Raw genomic sequence first — 26,046 nt, forward strand, 5'->3', positions numbered from 1 at the left:
ACACCCTAACAATCAGCAAAAAACCCTAACAACCAGCCAAACTACATTAGCAACATCCTGACAACCATCCAGAACACCCAAACAACCAGCCAGCACACCCTAGCAACACCTTAACAACCAACCAGAAATCATAACAACCATCCAGAATACCCTAACAATAAGCAAAAACACCCTAGCAACCAGCCAAACCACATTAGCAACATCCTGACAACCATCTAGAACACCCAGGCAATTGGCTAGAATACCCTAGCAACACCCTGCCCCTAACAACCATCCAAAACACCCTAGCAACCATTCAGAAGACTATAGCAACCACTTAGCAAGGCAGTCGCTTGACACGCTTCAAACTTAAATACTCTTTTCAAACTTCCCAAAACAAAGCTCTAAACAAAGAGTCACTAAAAAGCCTTTAACACATTGTGTAACTCCTGTATGACTGACTGAAGGCTAAAACAGTACAAACACTATTTAAAACAGCTCTCTGTCATTCCTGCCTTTGTATCTCATTAAGAAACAAACACACACACACACTGACACACACACACACACACAAACACACACTCACGTTCACACACACACTTTACAGTGCAGCTGCAGCTGTTCACACAGATGGAGTCTGGAACTGTACAAAATAACAAATCTAAAAAGCATAGACATAGATGTTTAACTCTTGAGAGTTTGAAAGGGGTAAAACAATATAACTAACTAGAAATACAAAGCAACCTGCTTCACAGTTATCTGAATAACCTTGAGCTCCTGACCTGGCTATTTCTGTCCCAGACGACAACACCACAACATAACTGTAGATGAAGTTATGCTGATATACAAAGAGTAGCCTAAATCACAAAATTGTTTTTATAAAACTAGGATTATATACAATTACTTATAATAGTCCGGTAGAAATATCTATTATATAGGCCTTTTAATTCGATTAATTATTATTTTAAATATATAAATAGGCTATTTTAACATAAATAAGTGGTTAAATATCGCGCAGTGAAACATTTTCATAAATCTATTATTGATCAAGCGCAGCACCATGGACAGAGATAAAATCAATGACTGCATGATGTCATGTGCTCTTCTAATTACAGTATTTTCTCCTTTATTTTGTTAACAGTTACAATATCCTAAAAATATATTACCTTCTTTCAGCTTCTTTTTGCGAGATAACGTTCCTCCCAGTTTCCCCAGCAGCGACTCATCCTTCTTCATCTTGCCCGGCTGGCCGGTCGCTCTCGTCGGATTGGCGGCCATCTGATCTTCTGTCACAGAACCGGAGAAGTGAGAAGAATGGAAATTAGTATTGTCTATAAGGGGCGGGGCGTAGTGGCCCGAAAGTGGTCTCTAATTGGTCAGGTACGACGCGCTAAAATAATTATTTTACTATTTTATTCTTTACCATGTGATTTCAATTCAATAGTTACTAAAAACCACTCAGTGTTATTTTTCATGTGCAAAATATTATCTAGATCGGTGCTAAAGATAGACGGCGATGTCACGTGGTATCTGTTACTTTTCTCATCGCTGATCAAGACAGACTAATCAGCTTATACAAAATTATTTTTTAGTTTTTTGAGAATAATTGATTTGCCTGTGTTTGTTTATCGAGTATTAATACTGTAATAATTCGTTACAATACGAATTAATAGACCTTAGTCAAGACAGCGCCATATTTAATGCTTGACAGGAATGAAAATAAGGTTGTGAGCGTTAGAAACAGTGTGTTCAATAGATTGTACTACATGTCAGTTGTTCAGCTGACAAAACATATTTACAAAAATTCATTCAGTAGACAAAAACTCCCTAAAACTGTTTGAAAGTTGTGAGTTTTGAAAATAACGTGGTCTACAACTGTAAGACTAAGTATACTCCTCACAGCCTCATTCACGAAAAAAATTTCATATGTATTTGCTCTGACTAAGATATACATTTAGGTGATCATACCGTTATCGATAATACAAATATCGCCAATAAGACAAAAAAAGTAAACGCTGTTCAACTGACGATTCTGGCCAATCTGCGCCCCCTACTGGACGACAATTCTTAATGTTCATTTTTTTAGTTGGTAACATTTGCCACCCAGTGGATTTGTGAAAGCATCACATGCCATGCACAACCATACGGATCATGAATAATAACAGCAAACCACTGACAAAAAATATGATAAAGTACGGGTCGGGATATCTCTAATACCATTTGATACAGATTGTATAATAATATATATCTAATACTTAAAAACAAAATCAGAAAGAATGAACAAATATAACTATAAGCTACTCACCGTTTTCTCTGGGTGTGGTGAAGAATTTAGCACGCACAAAAACAGATAATAGTTTAAGAGGCATATAGCAGTAAAAAAGGAAGTATGACCAGACTGTAACTCCTGATATACTTTGAGAGTCACTCACGGAAAAGTGTTGTAACAAACATCATTCTGTCATCTTGAGACACACACTTATTGTCAGACAGATAAACACAACAAAACACATGTCTAGCTATCCAAGATGTAGAAGCTAATCATAATTACTAACCCTAGCTCATTTAGCAGACGCTTTTATCCAAAGCAACTAACAAATGAGGAATACAGCAAGCAATTTATAATTAATTATTCTAAATTTATAGCAATTATAAGTCACTTACACCCCCAAATTTAGCACTTCTGACCAGACAAACCCTACACACACACACACATATATATATCACAGTTAAACAAAAACCACGGTACCAACAAAGACTGTATTCAGGTATATTTTTAATGCCATACAAAATGAAACATTTAAAAAAGTACAAAAAAGTAAAAGTCATGATTTTCCATAACTGGACATCAAAACGCAGGTTGTTCAATGTTCCAGAGGCTTCCATCAGCTTTCTGAAACTGCACAAACACACTGTTATTCATCTATGCATGCAAGTACATTAAAGCCTTCATAGTTCACAGAATGCATATATGTGACCATATATGAACGTAGGCCTGTTTTGATGAACATATGTGATGTATGTTTTGTAAATGCACTCATTTACATGCTCTGTCTAATATTTGAGTTAACTTCAGTCTCAGTACCTGTGCACCACAGCAGACCCCAACGTTTCTGCAGCCTCTGTCTCTGCTTCTCTATCATCTGAACGTCCTCAGGTTTGGGGGCCCCTAAGACCCCGAGGGGGGGAACAGGGGCCCCAGAGAGAGCAGCGACCGTAACCTCCACCAGATCTTTGTCATAGCCCTGAAGACATGCATATATTGTGATTCACTGGTAGCAAGCAGCGTTAAGACACGCATTATACTGTAGCTTTACCAGACATGGGCTTAACCACTATGGCACGTCATGAAACACCATGTTTTGTGTGGAAACCCAACAGTAAAGATGGTTATCAGTTAATATTCTGGGCCATATTGATAAGCTAGACATACAACTAAAAATCCATCTATTAAAAATGTTCTATATGTTTATTGTACAGGCCAAAATTCTCATACAGAAGTATACACAAAAGAAAATACACAAATGCACTATAAATAAATGCATTTAAAATAAATAAATACATATATTTAAAATAAATAATTTTATTCAATTTATTTAAAATGTGTTTATTTAAAATGTATTTATTTATTTAAAAATGTGTTTATTTTAATATTTAAGTTTACTTTTGAATTTAAAACAAATACATATGTAAACAAATACATTTTAAATAAATAAAGGAACAGTTATTTATGTATTTTAAATTATAAATGTATTTAGTTGTTTTTAATTAAAAAACAAATACATTTTAAAATAAAATGTAAATTTCATTTAAAATAAATATTTATTTTATTGTATTTATTTAAAATGCTTTTGTTTTAAACGTTTTTATTTGATTTAAATTTAAAAAATAAATAAACTCCTTTTTCAATGAATACATTTAAAGCATATATATTAAAAATAAATTTAAAATAAACTGTATTCAGTTATTTATTTGAAATGTATTTATGTATAGTGTATTGATTAGTTTTAAAAGTATTTATTAGTTTTAAATGTAAAAATAAATAAGATTTCATTCCAAACAATTCAATTTAAAGTAATAGCATTTAAAAACAATATATTTTAAATAAATATATTTAAAACAATTAAACAAATACATTTAATGCAATTAAATACTATAGATTGTTGTTTTGGGCCTGTAAAAACTAGAATCTGACCTGCAGTAGAGCGAGCGTCCGGCCCTGTGCCACACCCTGAAGTAGGCAGGTCAGGTGACCCCAGACTGGTGCCAAATGAGTCTTCACTCCACTTTCTCCCACAACCCCCAGCACCAGCCCGGGGTTAAACTCGTACGCCAGGGGGAGGATCAGGCCCAGAACCGCCTGCATGAAACCTGCCGTGAAGCTCTCGCCCTGCAGACAAGCAGGAAGAGGAAGTGACTTTATAGAAACAAGACGAAATCTGAGACAATGTCAGGTGTGATCACGCACCTCTCTCAGACACAAGGACAAATGGTTCCCACACTTCTCTTCGGTTTCTTCCGTACGGATCTGGACTAGAAACACCTTCCTGAGGAGAGAGACGCCCACTGCGGTCAGGACAGCTGTGCATTTCTAAATAACTGACCAAATTATTTCTAATATACTCAATTAAAGGGACAGCAGAAAACAGGGGAAGGAAGGAAGGAAAGGAGGGTAGGTAGATAGATAGATGGATACAGTAGATAGATAGATAGATAGATAGATAGATAGATAGATAGATAGATAGATAGACGATAGATAGATAGACAGATAGACGATAGATAGATAGACAGATAGACGATAGATAGATAGATAGATAGACGATAGATAGATAGATAGATAGATAGATAGACGATAGATAGATAGATAGATAGATAGATAGATAGATAGATAGATAGATAGATAGACGATAGATAGATAGATAGATAGATAGATAGATAGATAGATAGACGAATGATAGATGGATACAGTAGATAGATAGATAGATAGATAGATAGATAGATAGATAGATAGATAAATAGATAGACGATAGATAGACAGATAGATAGATAGATAGATAGATAGATAGATAGAACGATAGATAGATAGATAGATAGATAGATAGATAGATAGATAGATAGATAGATAGATAGATAGATAGATAGATAGATAGATAGATAGATAGTAATAACTGTCTCACCCATCATTAGTAATGACTGGTATATTCTCATCTCCAATAAAAACAACCATAACCCTTCATCAAAAACATAAGCACTGAATTTAATATCACACAACAGGTAATTATTAATCTTTTAAAAATAATTCTTCTGTAAGTCTACAGTCTGTAAGAGTTGTACCGTTCAGCAAGGCCGATTAGTGCGTGTTGAAAAGCACAGCGTACGGACACACTCGAGTCACACACCACGACGCATCCGTTACACACCTGATGAAGTTACAGTCCGTTACCAAACACTGCACACACAAACACCCCCCACACCTCCGCTATCACTTCCTCACCTCTTTATTCATCATCTGGTCGAGAACTGAAATTACATTTCCAAGAGGCTGGAGGACGCTTTGGTCCGTGACGCCTTGGAAATGTTTATCCCTAGAATTGGAAAAAACGGTTTACAATGCGCCCTAAAAGAGTAACACCAGGTTTTCTGATCTGATTATTTTACCAACCGGATACTTTCTACTTCTTTAGTGGTACTTTGGGAAACGGCCTCCAAACGCTGGCAGCCCTCAGGCAGTGAGACCTCCACACCAGGAAGGGGCGCTATGACAGTTCGCACACATGCTGATGTCCTGGCTAAAGGTTCAGGCCACACGATAGCCTGAGTCTTCTTCTCTGAATTGGTCTCTGGTGCCTCTTTTGTTGCGCCGTTCTCCTCGTCCAGTCTGGGCCGCTTTGTGCTCGTTTCTGAATGAGCCTCTTAAGAACAGGACAGATAAAAAATTATCTAATCTAATATACAGTACCATTCAAAAGTTAGTTTTTTTCCCACAAGAAATTACTACTTTTAAGGCCTGTTCACAACAAGAACGATAACTATATTGGCGTTCATAAAAACACACGTTATCAATCCGTTATCATAGGCATCACAACTGTTTTCAACATTGACAATAATCAGAAATGTTTCTTCAAATCATCATATTAGAGTGATTTCTGAAGGATCATGTGACACTGAAGCCTGGAGTAATGATGCTAAACATTCAGCTTTGCATCGTCACTACGTCTTTCATCTTACTACTTGAGAAGTACCACCATTTGACTTTATAATAAACACAATTCCTCTAAAGTGAATGGAAAATGGCAATTTCATTTGAGCAAAAGTAAGTAAACAAGCACTAACCTACGTGTTTAAAACAGCTCCAGTGCGATGATTGAGCTTTGCGGACATTTTGAATAGATTCCAGTGCGCTGAGAAAGAACACACAACATATAACTCCAGCTTTCTAGTGACGGGTGATTTGTTTGTCCACATTAAATATAGTTACACTTCACTTTAAGGTGCGTGTTACACTGTAATTATACATTTAAAGGTCCCGTATTATGCCCCTTTTCACAAGATGTAAAATAAGTCTCTGATGTCCCCAGAGTGTGTATGTGAAGTTTCAGCTCAAAATACCCAACAGATCATTTTTTACAGCATGTTTAAATTGTCATTTTTTGGGGCTCAGAAAAACGCGCTGTTTTAGTGTGTGCCCTTTAAATGCAAATGAGCTGCTGCTGGACGACCCAGGGGGCGGAGCTTCATGAGCTCGCGCTCAGTCTCTCAGGACAATTTCATCTCACGGAATGATGATAATATCAGAAACTCTCAGTAACGGTGTTCATTTCGAACATACATACTGCTGCGAGCAAATCACTCCGCAGAAGTAGCAGAGCTTCGCCTTCTGAGAATATAGTTCCCAGTATGTATACGGTTAGAAGATGGCTGTGTCTAATGTGACCTTGTTATTTGTACACACTGTGACTATACAAATCACAACATGTAAATAGGAAATTGTTGGCGTTATTTTGTCACTTATTGGGAGCAGTATGCTAGCTGGAGCCATTTACCTCCAGTTTTTGTGCTAAGCTAGGCTAGCAGTGGGTGCGTCAGACAGAGTTACGGCACGCACGGAGATGAGAAGGGTATGTATGGACTTTTCTAACTCTGCGGGATACGGTGAATAAGCTAAAGTCCCAAAAAGTTGGCGTGTTCCTTTAACGTGTGTGGGCAGGACTTTGGACCAATAGGATTTCACTGAGGGCGGGGCTACCCAAGTGCACTTCAACCAATGAAAAGCACTCGCCGCTTGATTGACAGCTCAATTCACCTCTCACAAGCGGCTCCGAGACCTGACAGCTGCGGGGCCGGATCTCCAAGAAGCGTCTGGACGGTTTGGCAAACTGACTGGGCCAGACAAGTCAGGTTATACCCTCCCTAAACACGATCGAAAGAAACCAAGAGAAATCAAACAGAGGACGGGTATTTAAAATGAAATGAATCCAGGTTTTGTTTGAAAGTGACACCTGACCTCCAGGACGACGCACATCTTGCCTGCAGCAAAAGGCATCAACAGCTGGGTGAGGTGGGCAAAGATCTCAGGAGAAGCACACATTTCACCCTAAATAAGAAAAGACAACATTGTCAACTGATATCATCCCATACGGCCCATGAAATAGGGCTGAAACGTTGGAGAGCAGCCTGATAGATGGACTAAACAAGATCCTGAAAGGGAAGTAACAGTTAAAGTCCCCCTGTAGTCAATCATTTTACCCCTTAAAACTCATTTTTGATCACCAAAATTACAATCTCTTCATGCCTTAAAATAGTTTGAATGTAACTCGACACCCTTGACTCGTTTAGTATGCGCGGTTCTATGAATATGCAAATGAGCCCCGCCTCCACTCACTCACTCAGCTCAGAGATCCACTCGTTGACGATCACAGGTTGATCTGATTGGTTACAAGGTAGTTTGTGACGTCAGAAACACCAGCGATTTCTGAGACTGTCTTTGATTTACTGCAGTTTTAAGGAGAAAATACTCAGCAATGGTGTCGACTTATGAATTTACACATGGTTTGTCTTAAAGCACATTAAAAACAACATATAGACACATAAACAACATTAAAAGCTTGATTTTCACCACAGGGGGACTTTAAGGAGCTCGCCTCGGACAATCACAAATTTAAAACAAGTATCTTACTTCTGGATCTCCAATGGCTGAATCAAAACCAGCAGACACCAAAACCAGCTCTGGATCAAACTGAAAGAGAAAACAACTTAGAAACAACGAAAAAGCTCCAATGGCCTCAAGCCCGTTCACACCAAGAACAATAAGTATGGCAATAAGTATATTAGCATTCACACCAACACACGTTATTGTTTTGTTTATGCTGCAGTTTTGTTGTCTGCCGCTTTAAATGCTCGAGCTCTTTAAAGCAGGAAGGTTGGCTGATTGTTTGATTCTGATTGGCTGTCAATGTTTTTATCATTCATCAGCTGGACAAAATCGTTCTGAAAGTGATTCCAACGATATCGTTTCACCGTGTTGTTATCGTTATAGTTGTGGTGTGGATTTATATTTAGGACGAGTTTTAGAACTATATTGTTATAGTTACGGTCTGTGGAGTGGACGGGCCTTTACTGTCGTGCGACGGGTACCTCGTATGCGGCCGGTAAAAGAACATGGAAGAAGGCAGCAAGATAGTCGCTGTTCGTCATGCCCACCTGCACAAAACAAAGCAAACAATCATTCTGAAATTTCACTGAAACAAATAAGAATGATTGTTCAGAACTGGATTTGATTGGCATGCACTGCTATTATGAAATGCATTTCACTCATGAAAAAGCTTGGTTTCTGAGCACTGATTCAGTGGTGTGTTTTGAGGGCAGTTTTTTGTTTGCCTTGTTCCAGGGGAGGTTAATGTTGAAACCGGATCCTTTGCCTTTCCCGACGCTTGTATAGTCCGACTCTGGGAGATTGGGCCAGAAGGTCTGATGCTCGTAACGATGCCAGGAAAAATAAAGCACGCTAGGGTGAATGAGAAATCAATTAGTGCTCGTGCTTGGGGAAAGATTGTGATGTCGGCATAAACGATTCCTCAAATTGTGCAGGTATGCAATTATTTTCATTTGGTGAATAATAAAAACAGTTGGGGAAAATGTAAATAACTTAAATTTACAAAAAAAAAAAAAAAAAAAAAAAATTAAATAAAATATAAAATACATTTAATTAAATAAACAATTTTTTTTTTTTTTTATTAAAATTACCAAAATAAAATAAATAAAATTATATAAAATAAAATTAAAGATAAATTAAATATAAAATTAAAAAAATTAAACATTTACAAAACAGAATAAAATTAAATAAAATTAAATAAAATTAAATAAAATTAAATAAAATTAAATAAAATTAAATAAAATTAAATAAAATTAAATAAAATTAAATAAAATTAAATATTGCTCGGGCAAAGATCACTCACATTTCCTTCTGAAAATGTAAACATCTAGTTAGTAAATTATATTGTCCATCAGAAGCGAGATGGACTCACCTTGGGTCCTCCTCAAAGCAGTATTGGACACCTTGTCCATGATGGACGTCCCAGTCCACAATCAAAACCCTGAAAAAAAAAAAAAAACACAAGCTCAAACTCACCTCTCATCTGTATGACATATGGAAAATCTTACGCAAAACACTCCATCTGCAACAGCAGCAGTTTAGTTGTCCTTCAGCGAGTATCACAGGTGTAGCAGCGTTCACCTGTTCAGGCCGTAGCTCTTCTTAGCATAAAGAGCCGCGATGGCCACGTTATTAAACACACAGAAACCGTTTGCAGCAGAGCGCTGACTGTGGTGTCCTGGAGGCCTGAGGGACAGAAAAGAGAACAAGAATCAATTATTGAAAACTAGAGATCAACATATATTGTGTTGTTTATGACCAATACAAATACTAAATATTTTTGTTTAAGTGTCCAATAACCAACACATAGAAGTGTTGATTAGCTACTATTATTATTAATAATAATAAATAATTAAATGTATTATTAAATTAAAATCAGTACATTGATGTATTACTTTTATTATTGAATTAAAATGTTAACGTTATATTTTATAAAATAGTATTAATATTTAATATGAAGATTATTAAACATTGATAATACTAATAATAATAATAATAAATTAAATTAATAACGTTAAACTATACATTATAATACTAATATAATAATAATTTAGAATGAAATGTATTAAAAAAAATTAATATTTAAAATTAACAATTAAATATTATTAATAATACATAATTAAATGTATTATTAAATTAAAAACATTACATTAAAGTGTTGCATTTATTAATACCAAATTAAAATGCACATTTAAATTTTATTAAATATTACTAATATTTAATATTAAAATAATTACAGTTAATAATAGTAATAATAATAAAAATAATGTATTGTATTAAAAACATTAAATTTAAGTATTACTTTTATAGATTAAAACATTCATTGTTAATTTTGTTAATACTAACAATAACAATTATTTTTATATTATTAATGTTTAATATGAACACAATTAAACTTAAACATTCAATTCAAAACATTCAATTTATATATTACGTTTATATATTATTGATATTGTTAATAATACTAACAATAACAAAAACAACAATAATTCATAATTAAATGTAATACTAAATGAACATATTATTAAATATTACTAATACTTACTTATTAACAATTAAATGTATCTTTACATTAAAAATTTGTTAATAATAATACAAATTTATTATTTTAGTTTCAGTTTCGTTTTATTTTAGTTTCAGACAAACAGGGAGTCCTGCCTCGAACTCACAGCACTGGTGGAGCAAATATTATATATTATAATATAATAAATATAAATATTATAAAATAAAGTTTTTTATTTTTTTTCCCAATATCATGAAAGCAGCAGCTGTTGGACGTGTGCTCACCTGACCAGCGCCATGCCGTTCCTGACCTCTGTCTTCATGACACTGTCCACCAGCTGCAGCGTAGCGCCCGCCGCCAGCTTAGCACAGCGATAGATGTTCTGCAGTCACATGACAGCGTTGGAAATAGGGATGCACGATATATGTTCATTTTTACTGATATCGTTATCGGCCCGATAAGAAAATTTGGCAGATGTATTAAAGCTGATAAATAATGGATTATTTCCTTCAGCTGAGACACTTCAGATGCACTGTTCAACATGACGGCTTTGAACTGCTTGAAATATGATTTGAATCACTTCAAAAAAGGAAAATACAGTTAAGTGCAACATGTGTAGCGCAAGTCTGTCATAAAGGCTACATATAATTATTACATAATTATTACATTACATTACATAAATGAGTGTTTGGGACATGGATTTTAATGGTGAAAATTTTGTTTTTGAAATCAGGCCCTCAAAAATTAATTATATAAAAATTTGGATTTAGATTTATCGGCCAATATATCGGTAAATATAAAGAATTATCGGTTATGAAGTGAGGTTTCTTCATTTTGAATACTTCATTTTGTATTGGTCAAAATGTTCATATCGGTGCATCCCTAGTTGGAAAGCGTTTGCATTCATCTCAACCCAACAAGCACAAACTATCTGGACGTACCTGGTGGAAATAGACGTCGCTGTACTTCTTGGAAAACGCCTTCAGCTCTTCCACGGTCATTTTCGGAGTCTGTTTGACGGCCTCCAAATATTCCTCACTGCATTAAACACAAAAGATTTCAAAACCCAAACTTAATTGTATAGGAATAGAAACTGGCCTGGTTTAAGGTCATGCGCTGAAAGTCCACTAACCTGTGCGCGAGTAAGATCTCCTGCTCCGTGGCCTGGCGGACCGGCACTTGTGTGCATCTCTGTGCCACGCCGTGTGTCTTGAGCGCTTCATACGACACGGTCAAACGCTCGGGCACCTCGATCTCACACACTGGACTGGACAGAGAACAGCCATTAGATTTCAATCATGACAACTCTAGGAATAGTTTTAGCATGCTATGTATCTGCTAATAAGCATGTATCTGGTCTTGTTGGACTAGATGTGCTACACTGCTGCTGATGCAGAGCAAGTATGGACTGCATAGACATACGTAAATCACGTAGCAGATCTAGGCAGGTGGAGCTGGGGAGGTGGAGGGGTTCAGAGGAGCTCTGATAGCACTGCAGGACTAGCTTACAGCAAACACTGAACCAGATTATTTAAATGTTGAGCAAGCAATCTCATTGGCTGCAGGATCAGCAGAGGCCAATCAGCTTGTGTCAGCAGTACTGATGTGATTTCTTGCAGATTGCATGTAAAGAACCGATTAGTTGGCGCCAAGCGTGCCGCACAAGCCCTGAAAAGTGAAGCCAAAACGTCTCGATCGCCCCCCGGTGACTGGTCCTAGTATAGGTCATAAGCCCCGCCTCCCCATGTTATTCAACGGGACGTGAGACCAACTAAACAACTAAATTACACTTCAAATATCTTTTTTCCAAAGGTGGTTTCTTTCATTTGCTGTCGTTTTTATCACGCTGATGTTAGTTCAAGTGTCTGTTTCAAAAATAAGTTGTTTTTTAGTTAGTTACGTGATGCGGTGGTGTAACGTCATGATTGACAGCTGTGATTGACAGGTTCTCGAGCGAAGTAGTCACTGAAGCACCAACGGACATTTTTTCAGGAACTTCGGAGGACTGAGGAGATTGTATTTACTTTATTTTAACAAGCCTCTTGACGTACTGCAATCAATTTTTAAAAAAGTGTGCAGAATCCTCTCTCCCTGAGTGCATTCTGCGAGAGTGAGGGCGGAGCGTTGATTTCGCGGCTTTACTTCCTGCTCACTACTGCGCAGGTCTGGTCCCGAGATCGCTACTGCGCAGACTCAAGTTCCAATATGTCAGCGCCATATCGGGACTCTGGCGGCTTCAGTTCTCATCAATGGAAGAGAGCGAAGGGGCGTCGTCCATCTTTTTTTACAGTCTATGGTTGGCGCCCTCTAGAGTTTCATGAATGAACTAGTTATTTATGTGAAAACAGACCATTTATTATTGGTTTTTACTCTGTACAGCACATTGGTCAATGGTAGTTGTGTTTAATTGTGCTTTATAAATCAACTGAAATTGAAATTATCCATTGAGAAGTATTTTGGTAGATTAAGGAACTGACAGAATGGGAATCTGCCAATGTGCAGTTATTGACTTGTGTCGATACATTCAAAACTGCCAAATATCGACAGATTTGATGGCCTATCAATATATACAATGTAATTATTCCCAGTAATAAACTATTTAGTGATACTATCAATCACTGCAATTTTGTTATTGACTTCAAACTGCAATTAATACTCTTTTCTAAGTGGTTGCAATACTAAAAACGCAATGTATACTTCTTACTAATATTTTTTTTTTAAATGTATGTTTTTACCAGGGTTATTATTATAACTGAAACTGAAACTAAAACTAAATGTTTATTTAATGTATTTAAATTACTTGAAATAAAATAAACATCTAAAATAAAATGAAATATTTTTTAAAAATGATTTTATTTCAGCTAACGTTAGTTGCTAGGCAACATTTCACATTTTCATTTAGCTTAACCTAATGTACAATTATTTCAGTTCACAGATATAAATTATGATCATTTTGACACGTAAGGAATGATATAGATTAAATCAAATCCCTTTGAACCGGTGCAAGTATATTAACGGGATCAGGTAACGGTAGTAATACCATCATACAGGATGATACCATATTCATGTGACCATGGTATTTTGCAATGCATATGACTGTGAGATCCTTCATTGAACGCTATGGTACTAACGTTATATAATGTCTGAAATTAATAGACATGACACTTTTGTAAGTGATTCGATGACTTACTCTGTCCAGAGGAGTTTATAACGAGTCATCTCCTCATCAAAGATCAGTGCGCTTCCTGACGCCATTAAAACACTCTGCTCTGGGTGATGTTAATAAAAATAACTGATTAATAACTGTATATCAGTGTGATTTAGAATATTATTCACTGACTCATGAGGAAGCAGCGTGCTTCCTATCAAAGTCCATTCTGTTGCTGTTGTTTGTGTCTTTTTCTTCGCTGTATGAAACGGCGCGCGCTTGTTGAATTACCGCCCCCTACATTCAATAACAACCTGAGAAACGGGTTCAAAAATACATTTACCATTAAAAATGGTGATTTAAAAACGTTTTATTTTATCCCCCTCACTTTTTTTGCTGAATGACATTCCTAAAGACCGGCTTGACTTCAAACTAGACTTCAAACCTCTGTTTACAACCCTTATATTCCTGGCTATGAAATGTATAGTATTAAAATGGCGTACATCTCAGGTCCCTACTATTTCTATATGGATTTCTCAGCTGTCAGCCTTTCTTCCTCTGGAGAAATTAACTTATGACCTCAGCCACAAACAGGACAAATTCAGGAGTCTTTGGGATCCTCTCCAATCCTTTCTACACAAATTTAGAAATTTTTATTTTAAGAAAGTTTTGGCTTCTCTTGTTTTGACTTATGTTTTCTGTAAACAGACACATTTGTACATTGTACATTTTATTTAACTTGCAGCGCTTGGGGTTTGCTTGTTTGTCTTTGTTTTCGATGTTTGTATTATTTAAAAATCCTTAATTAAAAATAATAAAAAAAGGTGATTTAAAAATGTTTAAGTTACAAACTGCTCTGTATGCTAGGTTACACTGTGAATCTACACGTGCATATCCATACGTATCTTTCTTACTGACCATTTTCTTAGATATTTTTCTTTGTTGTTTATATTGTCAGTACTGTTTGTAACTTAAGCAGGTCCAAAAACAAGTAGTATTTAAAATGTCAGCTTTTTATGGTTTTTATATTCACCAAATTTGGGTGTTTCTGCAACTGTGACCACTTTTGATCTTGTGAACTTTAAGAAAATGAACTCTCTTACATATACACTCTCAATAGTAACATTTGTTTATTAACAGTATCCGATAAGTCGATAGATGCATCAAATGAAAAATTCTGGAATTCCTTTTTTCTGAAAGCCATTAATATAATCAACTACAATGTCATAACTTCCAACGCACCTCAAATGACGTGAATTTGAACAGTAACAATAATTTGAAGGCAAAGTAAAAATAGGTTTCCAAAGCTGTTTTTAATGCACATTATTTAATTACCACTCATAACATTGTCACAGGTACCCGTTTATAGGCAGTTAGACACTATTAGGATGGTCCTGAATGGCAAGACACAATCCAAGCTCCTTTTTTCTGATGACAGAAAAGCAGAAAGTACCTATAATTTCACATTTTATAAACAGTAGTCAACATTTTAAGTGGATCATAACCTTTCATTATACATGAATTTTGAACAATACCCGTTCTTGTCTTAGGACAACTTTGATGAACTTTTTTGATCCACTTCAAATGTTAACTACTGTATATATATACACACACACACACTGAAACAGTTTGATTTAGTGGACAAAGTAGAGATAAGTACAGGTTAGTACAAATGTATAGTATTAGAAACAACAATGATTAACAACTGGATGTTTGTTTAAAACAAAGATTACAAATGCAAAAAGTGCAATAAGTGCAATCTCCATTATGGGCCATTTTTAAATCATTTTGGTTGATTTTGCTGCATTTTGTCTGAATTTCATGCTATAAATCGTATCATAAATATTTAAAGCTATTACACTGATGAATCTATGCTGTCAACTTGTTAGTTGTCTTACTGTTAGTTAGTGTTAGTTGTCAACTTGTTAGTGTTTGTATTATAGCACAGGAAGTAGAAACACTGACGTCTTCAGATTCCCAGAGTCTCTGTGGTCACCTGACATCCGAGCAGGACATTACCCACACACACACACTGAGACAGATCGCCCACTGAAACACACACACACACACTCAAATCATCAGTGTGTGTCAAAGAACTGAAGATATTTGCTCAAGCGTGTCTTGATGAACGCTGACTGAGTGAATGTGGTCTGGAATGGAGATCTCACCTTTCTGAGAGCCGATCCATGACGCTGCCTTCATGGCCACAAACTGCCACTCGACCCGCTGGTCTATTTTACAGCCGTATAACCAGATCAGAGCCAGGAGAGTGGCCCATACTGACCCCTCCACCTGTGCACAAACCATCATACACTGCATTTGTTACTGGACACAATCACCGCTGTCTTATTATTCATCACATCTCTCACCTGTGCTGGCTTCTGATTGGTCAGCTCATCCTCCGTCTTCCCAAACGCATCAGCCAGTGTGGCGTCCAGATCCCAGCAGCCTGACGCCTTTTGGAGAGAAACCAGCTGGAGTAACGGGTCCTTCTGGAGATCAGGAGCAGCTGAACACACAAAATTATATTGTTCATATTATGTGCATAAAATTTGTTTAGAAGGACCTTTGTCCTTGTCAAAAACATTCTAATAATATATAACAATAATAAGTATTTTTAAATAAATCAAAATAAAATCTAATGAATTTTATGAACCTACTACATTTGTCAAAATGTTCAGCATAAAACAGAGCACTCTTGCTTTGAGAGTTTGTCTGAACAGTCGGGGCGGCTGCAGTCTTAGAACCACGGCGGAAGAAATTCTGAACCTCTGCAAATGACAAACAATAATCATTAACCATGAGGTGACGCTGCATTTTTGTTTCACATTTAGTGACACTGTGTATTCATTGTATTACTTGTCATAAATCCGTTCAGTTTGTTTGCAGGCACTGAAAAAAAAGAAGAAGAAAAAAAAGACCTTTTTAACCTCAAGTGAAGAACAAAAAAGATCTTTCCCATGAGTGCATTGGGGCTTTTACCTTTTGGTCGCCTCCTAGAGTAAAATACGCAATCCTCTGCGCATAACACTTCACCTGGATCTAAATCAGGGTGCCCAAAAATAACAGACAACACACACAAATTTGAGTTACCGTCGTCCATCATTATTAATTGTTGAATATCTGAATCTGAAAAACATTTGATTTCTCATATTATTGAGGTGAACACAAAATGCATATTATTATATGATTTCTTTTCAAAATTAAATCATGACAAACAAATTCAGTCAAGTGTGGTTGAAGTTCAAGCTCAATCAACATTTCATTACATACAAATAACAGATTGAAATAGTCAAGTTACAGTAAAAGCAATTTATACACACACAATAGCTGTGCTTCCTCTGGAGTCAGGAGACGGTCAGCACCGCTGCTCATTTCCCATTTTATTATATCAGGCTACCAGCTAACTTCAACATTTAAGACAGTTTAAAAACATTTTCAGCTCAAAACTCACTTTCAGACACCAACGAGTGTTTGAAATAACTTCCTTGCGATCAAATGGGGATTCTGATCACCAACTGAGGCAGAAATATATTTATATGCGATGCTAAAGGCTACTAATGCTAGCCATTGCAATAATAAATACACGTTTATGGATAATACCAGAGACTGTTCGAAGAACGTAGACAAATCATATTATGATTATAATATATGATATATATTATATATATATGGTACCTATATTTATTTGATTTCATGTTTTATCTGTCTCCTCCCTGTGCCTTTGTTGATACTGGAATAATATGTCATAAATTACATGCACTCCGGTTAACTCGTATAACTCATAACTCCTGTTTTCTTCTCGTGAAAGGATAACAGTATAGTGAAACGGGAGAGATCGCTCGAACCTCGTCAGATCGCATCATTTCGTGGAAAATTAATAGAAATGCTAACTCTAAAGAAATGTGATGTAAACATGATATTTTATCAATATATGTCTTAATGTGTAAACCTTTGGATTTAAAAGCCTTAAAGGCTTGTTCTTTTGGGCATTTTGGCCAAAAAATTTTTTTATTGTAAAACACTGGCCAAATATCAATGCTGGAATCTCAAGTCTTTAAGCAAACGTTCGCTTCTGTCATGCTCATTTTGCGATCTATCTAGTTTTATTCAGCTGGTGGAAAGGTGGGGTTGTGTGACGTCGTTCTATGGAGGCGTATTAAGGGTGGGTTTTAGGGTGGCTACTGACCTGACAGTGGAAACACAGCATGATTTTGGGCTCAGTGCTTGAGGTCCAAGGCTACTGGCCCCAGCCAGAACACTGTTAGCCCTGGCTCGCACTGGCCCGACAGTGGAAAAGCGGCTAATCTTCACACTAACCGTATGTCTGCACTCTTCTCTGCTGCAGGGGTCCTGTCACAGTCTGTCTGCTGTCTTTATTAACGGCAATGAAGGCTGTATGAACACTGCTCACTCCTGCCTGAACACTGAGCTCCACTATCTTTCTCCTGATGTCCTCAACATCTGAATCACATGACCTCTCCTCCTGCTCCAGAGAACGGATCCGGGTCCGAGCCGCCAGCCGGTGGACAGCCAACCTGCAAAGGCAAGATAGGCAAAAACTGTTTACTGGGATTCATTATGATCAAATAGCAGATGCAATTAAATAGTATCAAATTGTCAGTAAATAAACTACATAAGGAAAAAAGTAACTATGATGCACTAATATTAATTCTGTCAGGTCCATTAAGTCAAGAACACACATACAATAAAAATAATTAAGAATTTTTATTGAATAGATTGCAAACAAGTTGATGTTCCTGAATTGAAATTTGGCGGTATGGCTCTGACAGCAGCAGCATTAGGGAACGCTCACACAGTTTAGGACTGTGAGAGCTAAAATATCCCCCCTGTGAACAGAGCAGGCAACATGACATAAAGCAAATGCCACGTTATGCATAAGGAGGAGCTGGGGAGGTGGCGGGCAGCAGAAGCGAGCAGCGAGCATGTAAGAGCAAACTGAATGTGCTTAAAATAGGGCGCCTTGTTTGAGCTTTGGCCATTGAGCAGCGAGGGGAGTTAACCAGCTAATGCAGCTCAGCTGACGGGACAGTGTTGTTAGCAAATAGCATTAGCAGCGTCTTGACTACCTGGCCTGCCAGAAATGACGCTGACGCTCAATTTCTGGCCAATTACAATAAGCCAATAGTTATTTTCAAGTTATAGCTGGAAAAACAATAATTGGCTGATATTAAAAAAAGCTATATTATTGTGTCGAAAAATAAACAAAAACACTGAATTGATAAATCAAATGAGGTATCACTATCTATATTGTAATGGATTGTTGATTTTGTAAAGAAAAAAAGTCTTAAAGCGTTTTTATTAAATAGAGGTGGGATCTGTTTATTTATGATTTCGTATTATTATTATTATTATTATGGTGTAAATTGATGTACTTGAAAACTAGCATGTGTTTGTGTTGCATGTAACATGTTAACCCAGCACTTATAAATCTAGTCATTTAAAATGCGTTTTAGAGGCGAGTTGGTCTAAAGCAGGACTGGAGCTGTTGTCAGTGTTTGTGTATGTTTGTGTGTGTTACCCAGTGTCCTCAGTTGGTTTGAGGCAGAAGTGGAGCTGGTTTGTTACTGGTTGATCTTTAAGCCTGTATTTGACTGTCACTGTTCCCTCAGAGCCTCCTGAACTCTATAAGAGAGGGAAAAGGCAGATTTCTATCATCTAAACAAATGAGGGTGTGTTCACACTTGTAGTTCGGTTCTCTTGGTTATTTTGGTCTGGACCTAAAAAGATAATTATACATTTGGTCCTGATTCGCTTCACGTTCATATTGTAATTTTTAACACCGCACCTAAACATACAAAACAAAAGGCTCTTATTATGTATATTTTACGATGGTATTTACCGAACATCCAAAACAAGGTATTTTGACCAGCTGAGAACTCGTGAAGAGCTTACAAAATGTTTAAAGGAGTCAAAACAGCGGCAGGAATCCCTCCGTCACACACACTATCAAAGATTTGCAAGTGAGATGCGGTTCTGATGCCTGTACTGAACTGTGATGGGAAACATCATGACTATGACGAGAAAAACTTTATTAGAGTCGCCTTTTTGTGACATCAAGCCCTGGTTTTGGTTTGTTTAGATATCCTTGGTCCATGTTGCGTTCATATTTCAGTCGAACCGCACCAGAGTTCGTTTGGAAGCGGACTGAGACCACCCTTTTCAGCGCTCGTTTATTGAGCACCAGGGTTCAGATGGCAGCATTCACACTTAATCAAATGAACCGCACTAACAGAGCAATCACACCAGGGTTCGTTTTAATCCAACCAAAAACGTCAAGTGTGAACACACCTTAATTCTCATTAAAGAAACACATGCTATATCATCCCACCTCTCCTTTAAATTGGTTGTAAATGAGTGCCCTTTGACCCTGGAAGAGCACATTGATGGGTTGAGACAGTGTGTCAACAGTAATGCCATCTGGAAGGCTCCAATCCACAGAGATATTAAACACAGGAGGCTGCAGCGCAAACCTGAGGGACTGCATCACCTGATATAGTTTAAGAGAAAGAGAAACCATTGAGACATTTGACTAGGAAACATTTGTGCCTGTGAAATCCAGCGGAGAGCTTTACTTTGGGCTGCATGCGGTCGGTGCCTGTGATGAACTGAGCGTGACCAGATCCTTCCCTGGCCATTCCTGTGATGAGGGCGGTACTTGCACCCTCACCAATCCCGAATGAGAAACACCTGAAGACAATAAACTCTGTTACTGTAAGTGATGAAGAGATGAATGATGGGAAGATCAAACCCAGCAGACCTTTACCTGTGAGAGTGAACATGATGTTTCACCAGGTCCAGCACCTCTTTAGTGTTTCCCACCTCTCCATCAGTGAAGATGAACAGCTGAAGAGAGAAAAACATCTGATTCATAAGCCTAGTTTATATTTTAACACCAATGTCAATGAGTAGTTGAGGTGTTGTCGTACCTGTCTGGGATGGTCAGGCTTACAGGGCTGACTGTAGATGTGTTTTAGAGGCTGTAAAATCTCTGTGGTCTCCAGGTCTGCTCGCATTCTCTTCACTCTCTTCAGAGCCTCATCCATTGTGTCCTGATTGTACTCGACACTCTCACTGCAGTGAAACACAGTCATCTACCTCCTCTCACTTATCAAAATATCATTCGAATATTTTAAATGTAGTTACTAACGGGTAGAAAGACTCAAAATGAGAGCCAAATCCATAGATATTGAAGTAGCATCCCATGGGCAGACTCTTCAACAGTAACAGCAGAGTGTCCTATAGAGAGACATGGAAACATAATGAAATAATTGTCTTAATAACTAGGCGGTATCAAATCAATCACCATTGAGTATTTCACTTCATCAGCATCAGCAAAGTTTCTCTGGTTAGAATGTGAGAGAGAAAAATGGCAGATGAGGTCTCTTTGTATATCAACCAAGCCTCACTTTGTATATCAACCAATTAAAATTTTCATTTAATCTGCTCCTGCTGATAATCTAGCAGCTAGGAAGAAAAAGATTTTGAATATTTGATCACCAACAAATTTACTAGAGCCCGACCGATATATCGGCGGGCCGATATTATCGGCCGATATTAGGCATTTTCCTAACTATCGGTATCGGCATTTATAACGGCCGATAAATTAATATTTAAAAAAATGCAGCGTGCAGGGATTTATGTAAGGATGGCGCTGCCAATAAAGCACCTAAAAGCTGTTACAAAGAACTGGCAAAAGTGGCAAAAAATAACAGCCGCGTCCGTGTAGACACAGTGTTAAAGCTCATTCTGCTACGTTACAACATCAAGCAATATTCCAATAATTTATGTAATTATAACACTTTATATAGGGCCATTTTGCATTAAAAGTAGCCAGATGGAGACGCGACACGTTCAGAATTAATACACTTTTAGTAAACTACAGAACAGCGCGAGCGGGAAGCGGCGCACCTCACGCGGGCAGAGAATGGACACTGTTAGTGATATAAAACGCACACACACAGGTCTGTTAAATTAAGCAATACTTTTAAGGTAGTCTAATATTTTTCTGACTAACAAAATTACTGACACAGTAAAGGGTAGATTTAAATAAAGAAAAATGAAATTTAAATAAAGAAAAATGAAATTTAAATAAAGAAAAACGAAATTTAAATAAAGAAATTAAACGAAATTTAAATAAAGAAATTAAACGAAATTTAAATAAAGAAAAACGAAATTTAAATAAAGAAATTAAACGAAATTTAAATAAAGAAAAACGAAATTTAAATGAAGAAATTAAATGAAATTGAAAATAAAGAAAAATGAAATTTAAATAAAGAAAAACGGGTAAAAAGGCTAATACATTTTGTTTCTGTTATTCTATTTTCCACAATGTCAAAGCAACACAGCTTAACCCAAAACACAAGCTCAGACATGCACTTCGTCCATACAAACTCCGCTGTTCTGCGCTCTTGCCAGAGAAGACTCCAGTTGCTGGAACACTTACGCGTCGGTTCTATTTCTGGCATGCACGCGTTTTCCGCGTGGCTCGAGCCGCGCCTGAGAGACGCGTGTCTCACGCAGGCAGTGTGCAAACTCCAACCTGTTAACATGGGAGCCGAAATAAAAACGGCCATGCCACGCAGTCAGTGTGTCGCCGGCCTTATTCAAGCGCGAATGAGAACCGTTTCGCGGGGGATCCCAGGTGTGCAAAAAAATAAATAAATATTCGAATGTCAAATTTTCAAATCGAATACCAACCCACCGAGGTCCAGACCAGCCCTATAGCCTAGTTTCACGTTTAGTACATTTTGCTTACTTACTTACTTAAAATAGTATAAAACTACTGTACATATGTAATTATAAACGTTTTCATTATGATATTATTAATTTTACTTTACTAAAAAGATCTGAGTTCTTCCTCCACTGGTAGATATTAGAGAAATTAAGATTAAAAATAGAAGAGTATTTAGAATATAATATAATATAAAATGCAATGCAAACTAGTTTGGTTACAGCTCAAATTCTCATTCTATCATTCACCCTGCCTCCATTACATATCTTTGTCACACAAGTCTTTGATCACCACATTTGAGTGATCATTGCAAAATGTTTATATATTTATTCTGTTTATACTGTGTATTCTATATACAGTACCCATCAAAAGTTTGTACACACCAATTGGAAAGTGTGTCCAAACTTACTGTACTATAATACACATAAATAATATTGCTACTGTATTATAATATACACATAAATAATATCGGCCGATATATCGGTATCTGGCTTTTTTTTATCGGTATCGGCATCGGCGCCCAAAAATCCATATCGGTCGGGCTCTAAAATTTACCAAGCTACTACTTGGCTATTTTTTCTTTTGACATTAGACAATTTGAAATTTTAAGTGAAATTTCTGTCTAAAAGTAAAAAACGTCTGCCAACTCTATTTTAAAACCCATAGAGTTTGAGTACCAGAGTAACTGCTGCATTTCTGCTGTTACCGCGTTACCAAATACCGGCGGCACATGTCTAATGTCAAAAGACACAAAGGCACACTTAAATCTTACCCTTGCGCTTTCTATGCGCGTCTGTGCCCCTTTCCCTTGATGCATCACTTCATCCATACTGCCTGATTGGTCCATCACGAAAATAAACTCTCCTTGTGTTGCTTGTGATGACATCACTTCCTCTGGGAATTCTGGGTACAAACTTATCATGACCACTGGGTCCCTCATCAGAGAGCCTGAAATAGAGAGAGAGAGAGAGAGAGTCAGTAAAACCTTGATCACTCAATCCCATAATGCCAGTGATCTGCAGGTCTGACCTGATGGGGCAGTGGCCACTCCTGCCTCCACTATAGCAGAGGGCTGATGGGTATCCTGATAGTACAGAAACAGCTCAACGTCCTTATCAAACATGTGACCAGGACTCAGATTCACCTACACACATAAAAACACATGCATAACACTGCTGTGCTCACACATCCAGAGAAACACATGAAGACACACACAGTACCGTAGCCTGAGTGTGATCCGAGCGGAGGAACACTAGAGGATCCAGAGTGCAGTTGGACTCTAGTTTGGAGATGGGCTTTGGAGAGCTCACATGGACACTGAGAGTCAGCGTGTAAGGAGCAGCTCCACATCCTGATGAAATCTCTGAGACTATACCAGCTCCTGAACCTGACACACACACACACACACACACACACACACACACAAACACACACACACACATACACACACACACAGCGAGAGTGTGTTAGAATCAGCTTCTCTCCGCTAATAAAGTGTGTGTAGCAGCTGCTGTACCTGCTGGTGTGTATCGGGGGTTGAGTACAGCCGGCAGACAGAAGCGCAGCGAGTGGTCGGCCTGCACATCGAGCTCGGTGACGTAGATGATGGTGACGGCAGCGTTCTGACCCGGCGACAGACACCCGACACTCAGTCTGAACACATCAGGACTCTCTGCGCTCTCTTCCAGCAGAAACGCCTGCTGACCCGAACTCACAGCGTCATCATACTGATCCCTCGCCTGCAAGACACAGTTATATTACGTAGTGCACAGTAAAAATATATGCAAATATGCTTCCTACAGACTTATATTTGGACTCACGGTTTCTCTGTCTTGCACCTCTGCCACAATCTCCTGCTCTCCGATCTTGGCACTGAAGTGGCAGACAGCAGCATCAGCGGGCAGAGGGAACACGAACAAGGCCTCCAGGGGGCGCTCTTCCTCATTCACATACAGCAGAGTGGAGGAGACTGTGGAGACATGATCCTGAACACGAACCTCCACTGAGATGCTCTTCAGAGGCACTGAGTCACACAAACCAACAGAACACCACAAATTCAGCAGAACATCACAAATAAACCTTTACAGCAGAACATAAACCTCAAATAAAACAGAGCATCTTAAATACACCTAAAATACAGCAGAACATCACATCTCTCTGAGAGATAAATAAAGGGTTAAAAGACTCCATCCCCATAAATAACAGAATAAAGGTGAACAGGAACAAGTGACAACATGCCCCGCCAGCTGACATTGAAATATACTTGATAAAATAGAAAAACCCAAATTAGGTTAAAAAAAAAAATCGTAAAGATAGTTTGCTGTTTCAAATTCAGATTTCTATTGGCTATAAATCCGCAGTGCGCTAGCTGTTGTAGATGTACATAATCATAGTCATTATTCATTATTTGTGAATTCTGGTGACGCGGTTGGCCACTTAGATTAGAAGACTGAAACCAGTGTCATCTTGACCTGTTTGATTTATGGTTGTTTTTTCCACAGCAAAGCTTTTGTCCGTCAACGCCTAAATCCACAAGTCAGTATTCAGGAATGTGAAAAAAAAGCGTTATTCATTTTTATAATTTCCAATAAACACGCAGACCGCGTTAATACAAACACACCACAACAACATAAGTGTTAAGTTGGGAAACAGGAAACAGTAAAAGTAAACAGGTGAATTCATACCTAACTCGTTTTTCTCATTCACAAGACCGCAGTTCATCATTCTCACAGTTAGAGGAAATGACGATTTTTCGATTTTTTACTTCCAATCGAAAGTGAAACCAAAACAACGAACCTAAATAATGCCTTTAAATCTTCACAGACTGACTCATTTAAGCGAGTAAATCCAATGTTTTTGAACGTTTCTAATAACGTTACACACCAGATCTTATTCGGTTCTGTTGTGTTCGAGGTGGGCCGAGACAGCGAACTGATGACACAGCGATTTTGAGTATGGGGTCTCTGCGGAACAAAAGTGGGCGTGTCTGGTGGGTGTATATAAATCATGCAATGAAAATAATGGCCTTCACCCAACCCCATCCCTAAACCCTACCTACACTGTGACGTGGGCAAGTCAGAGAACACGGTCAAAACGCCCCTCTGTTTATGGCCTCACCCACTGAACTGGTAACTCCTATTACTGTCCTGCAGAGACTGGGCGAAGCTGACATGAATATTCACGAGTTTCGTGTTAAAGCGCCACTGAAAATATTAGTGCACGCTCCTCGGGTCACATAAACTGTATTCGGTAACGTAATTGTGTTTCAGCGTCGAATGAAGTTTTGCTTCTTTTCTAATAACTGTTTATGTATGCTCAATAGTGTCGTAAATTTAATGATTACAGCCACTGATTTGTCAGTGGCCTCGTTAGTAAATGAGGAAACAGCCATAGAGTTTTAATTATACTTCTGTTTTTATCTTTTAAAATTTAACCTCCTGAGACCCTGCGTCCTCATATGAGGACATTACATTTTTGCCTCTTGACACAATGATAGTCAAATTTGTAAA

The 26,046-nt window shown here is 37.6% G+C and overlaps 3 protein-coding genes across 5 annotated transcripts in view; all 3 read right to left on the reverse strand.

Moving 5' to 3' along the window:
- parvb (parvin, beta) overlaps positions 1 to 2,392 on the reverse strand; it is a 21,200-nt gene extending 18,808 nt beyond the window's left edge. The window contains exons 1-2 of one of the 2 annotated variants that reach the window (XM_084094193.1): positions 2,285 to 2,392; positions 1,146 to 1,265 (exon numbers count right to left, since the gene is read on the reverse strand). In XM_084094193.1, the coding sequence (XP_083950319.1) occupies positions 1,146 to 1,265; positions 2,285 to 2,348 (184 nt within the window). In that variant the 5' untranslated portion in view covers positions 2,349 to 2,392. Of the gene's footprint in view, positions 528 to 1,145; positions 1,266 to 2,284 lie in introns of those variants that run through there. The other variant, XM_084094196.1, reaches the window with a different exon arrangement.
- A 343-nt stretch (positions 2,393 to 2,735) lies between these two features.
- LOC311070426 (polyamine deacetylase HDAC10-like) lies at positions 2,736 to 14,061 on the reverse strand. Its single transcript, XM_084094260.1, has 20 exons — positions 13,825 to 14,061; positions 11,767 to 11,901; positions 11,576 to 11,672; positions 10,919 to 11,016; positions 9,713 to 9,817; positions 9,504 to 9,572; positions 8,857 to 8,983; positions 8,614 to 8,679; positions 8,156 to 8,215; positions 7,484 to 7,573; positions 7,283 to 7,389; positions 6,313 to 6,380; positions 5,642 to 5,891; positions 5,474 to 5,564; positions 5,314 to 5,399; positions 5,157 to 5,210; positions 4,448 to 4,526; positions 4,175 to 4,369; positions 3,065 to 3,224; positions 2,736 to 2,878 (listed from the first exon to the last, which is right to left on the reverse strand). Exons 1-20 carry the CDS (start codon positions 13,887 to 13,889, stop codon positions 2,865 to 2,867), a joined length of 2,016 nt encoding a protein of 671 aa, XP_083950386.1. The 5' UTR covers positions 13,890 to 14,061; the 3' UTR covers positions 2,736 to 2,864.
- Positions 14,062 to 15,059: 998 nt separating this feature from the next.
- On the reverse strand, positions 15,060 to 25,509 carry LOC311071361 (von Willebrand factor A domain-containing protein 5A-like). Of its 2 annotated transcripts, XM_084095751.1 has the most exons (19): positions 25,222 to 25,509; positions 24,358 to 24,560; positions 24,054 to 24,276; positions 23,758 to 23,924; positions 23,567 to 23,681; positions 23,310 to 23,485; positions 20,954 to 21,042; positions 20,733 to 20,877; positions 20,570 to 20,649; positions 20,379 to 20,493; positions 20,135 to 20,293; positions 19,325 to 19,428; positions 18,103 to 18,320; positions 16,765 to 16,824; positions 16,642 to 16,674; positions 16,443 to 16,553; positions 16,152 to 16,291; positions 15,951 to 16,074; positions 15,060 to 15,831 (listed from the first exon to the last, which is right to left on the reverse strand). In XM_084095751.1, the coding sequence occupies exons 1-19, from the start codon at positions 25,259 to 25,261 to the stop codon at positions 15,752 to 15,754; spliced, it is 2,382 nt and encodes a 793-aa protein (XP_083951877.1). In that variant the 5' UTR covers positions 25,262 to 25,509; the 3' UTR covers positions 15,060 to 15,751. The 2 variants fall into 2 exon arrangements, with proteins under 2 accessions (XP_083951877.1, XP_083951878.1); XM_084095752.1 differs by lacking the exons at positions 15,060 to 15,831; positions 15,951 to 16,074 and having other exon boundaries at positions 16,155 to 16,291; positions 16,439 to 16,553.
- Positions 25,510 to 26,046: the final 537 nt, after the last annotated feature.

The sequence above is a fragment of the Abramis brama genome, assembly GCF_963993115.1.
Source record: "Abramis brama genome assembly, chromosome: 20".
Taxonomy (NCBI): Eukaryota; Metazoa; Chordata; class Actinopteri; order Cypriniformes; family Leuciscidae; genus Abramis; species Abramis brama.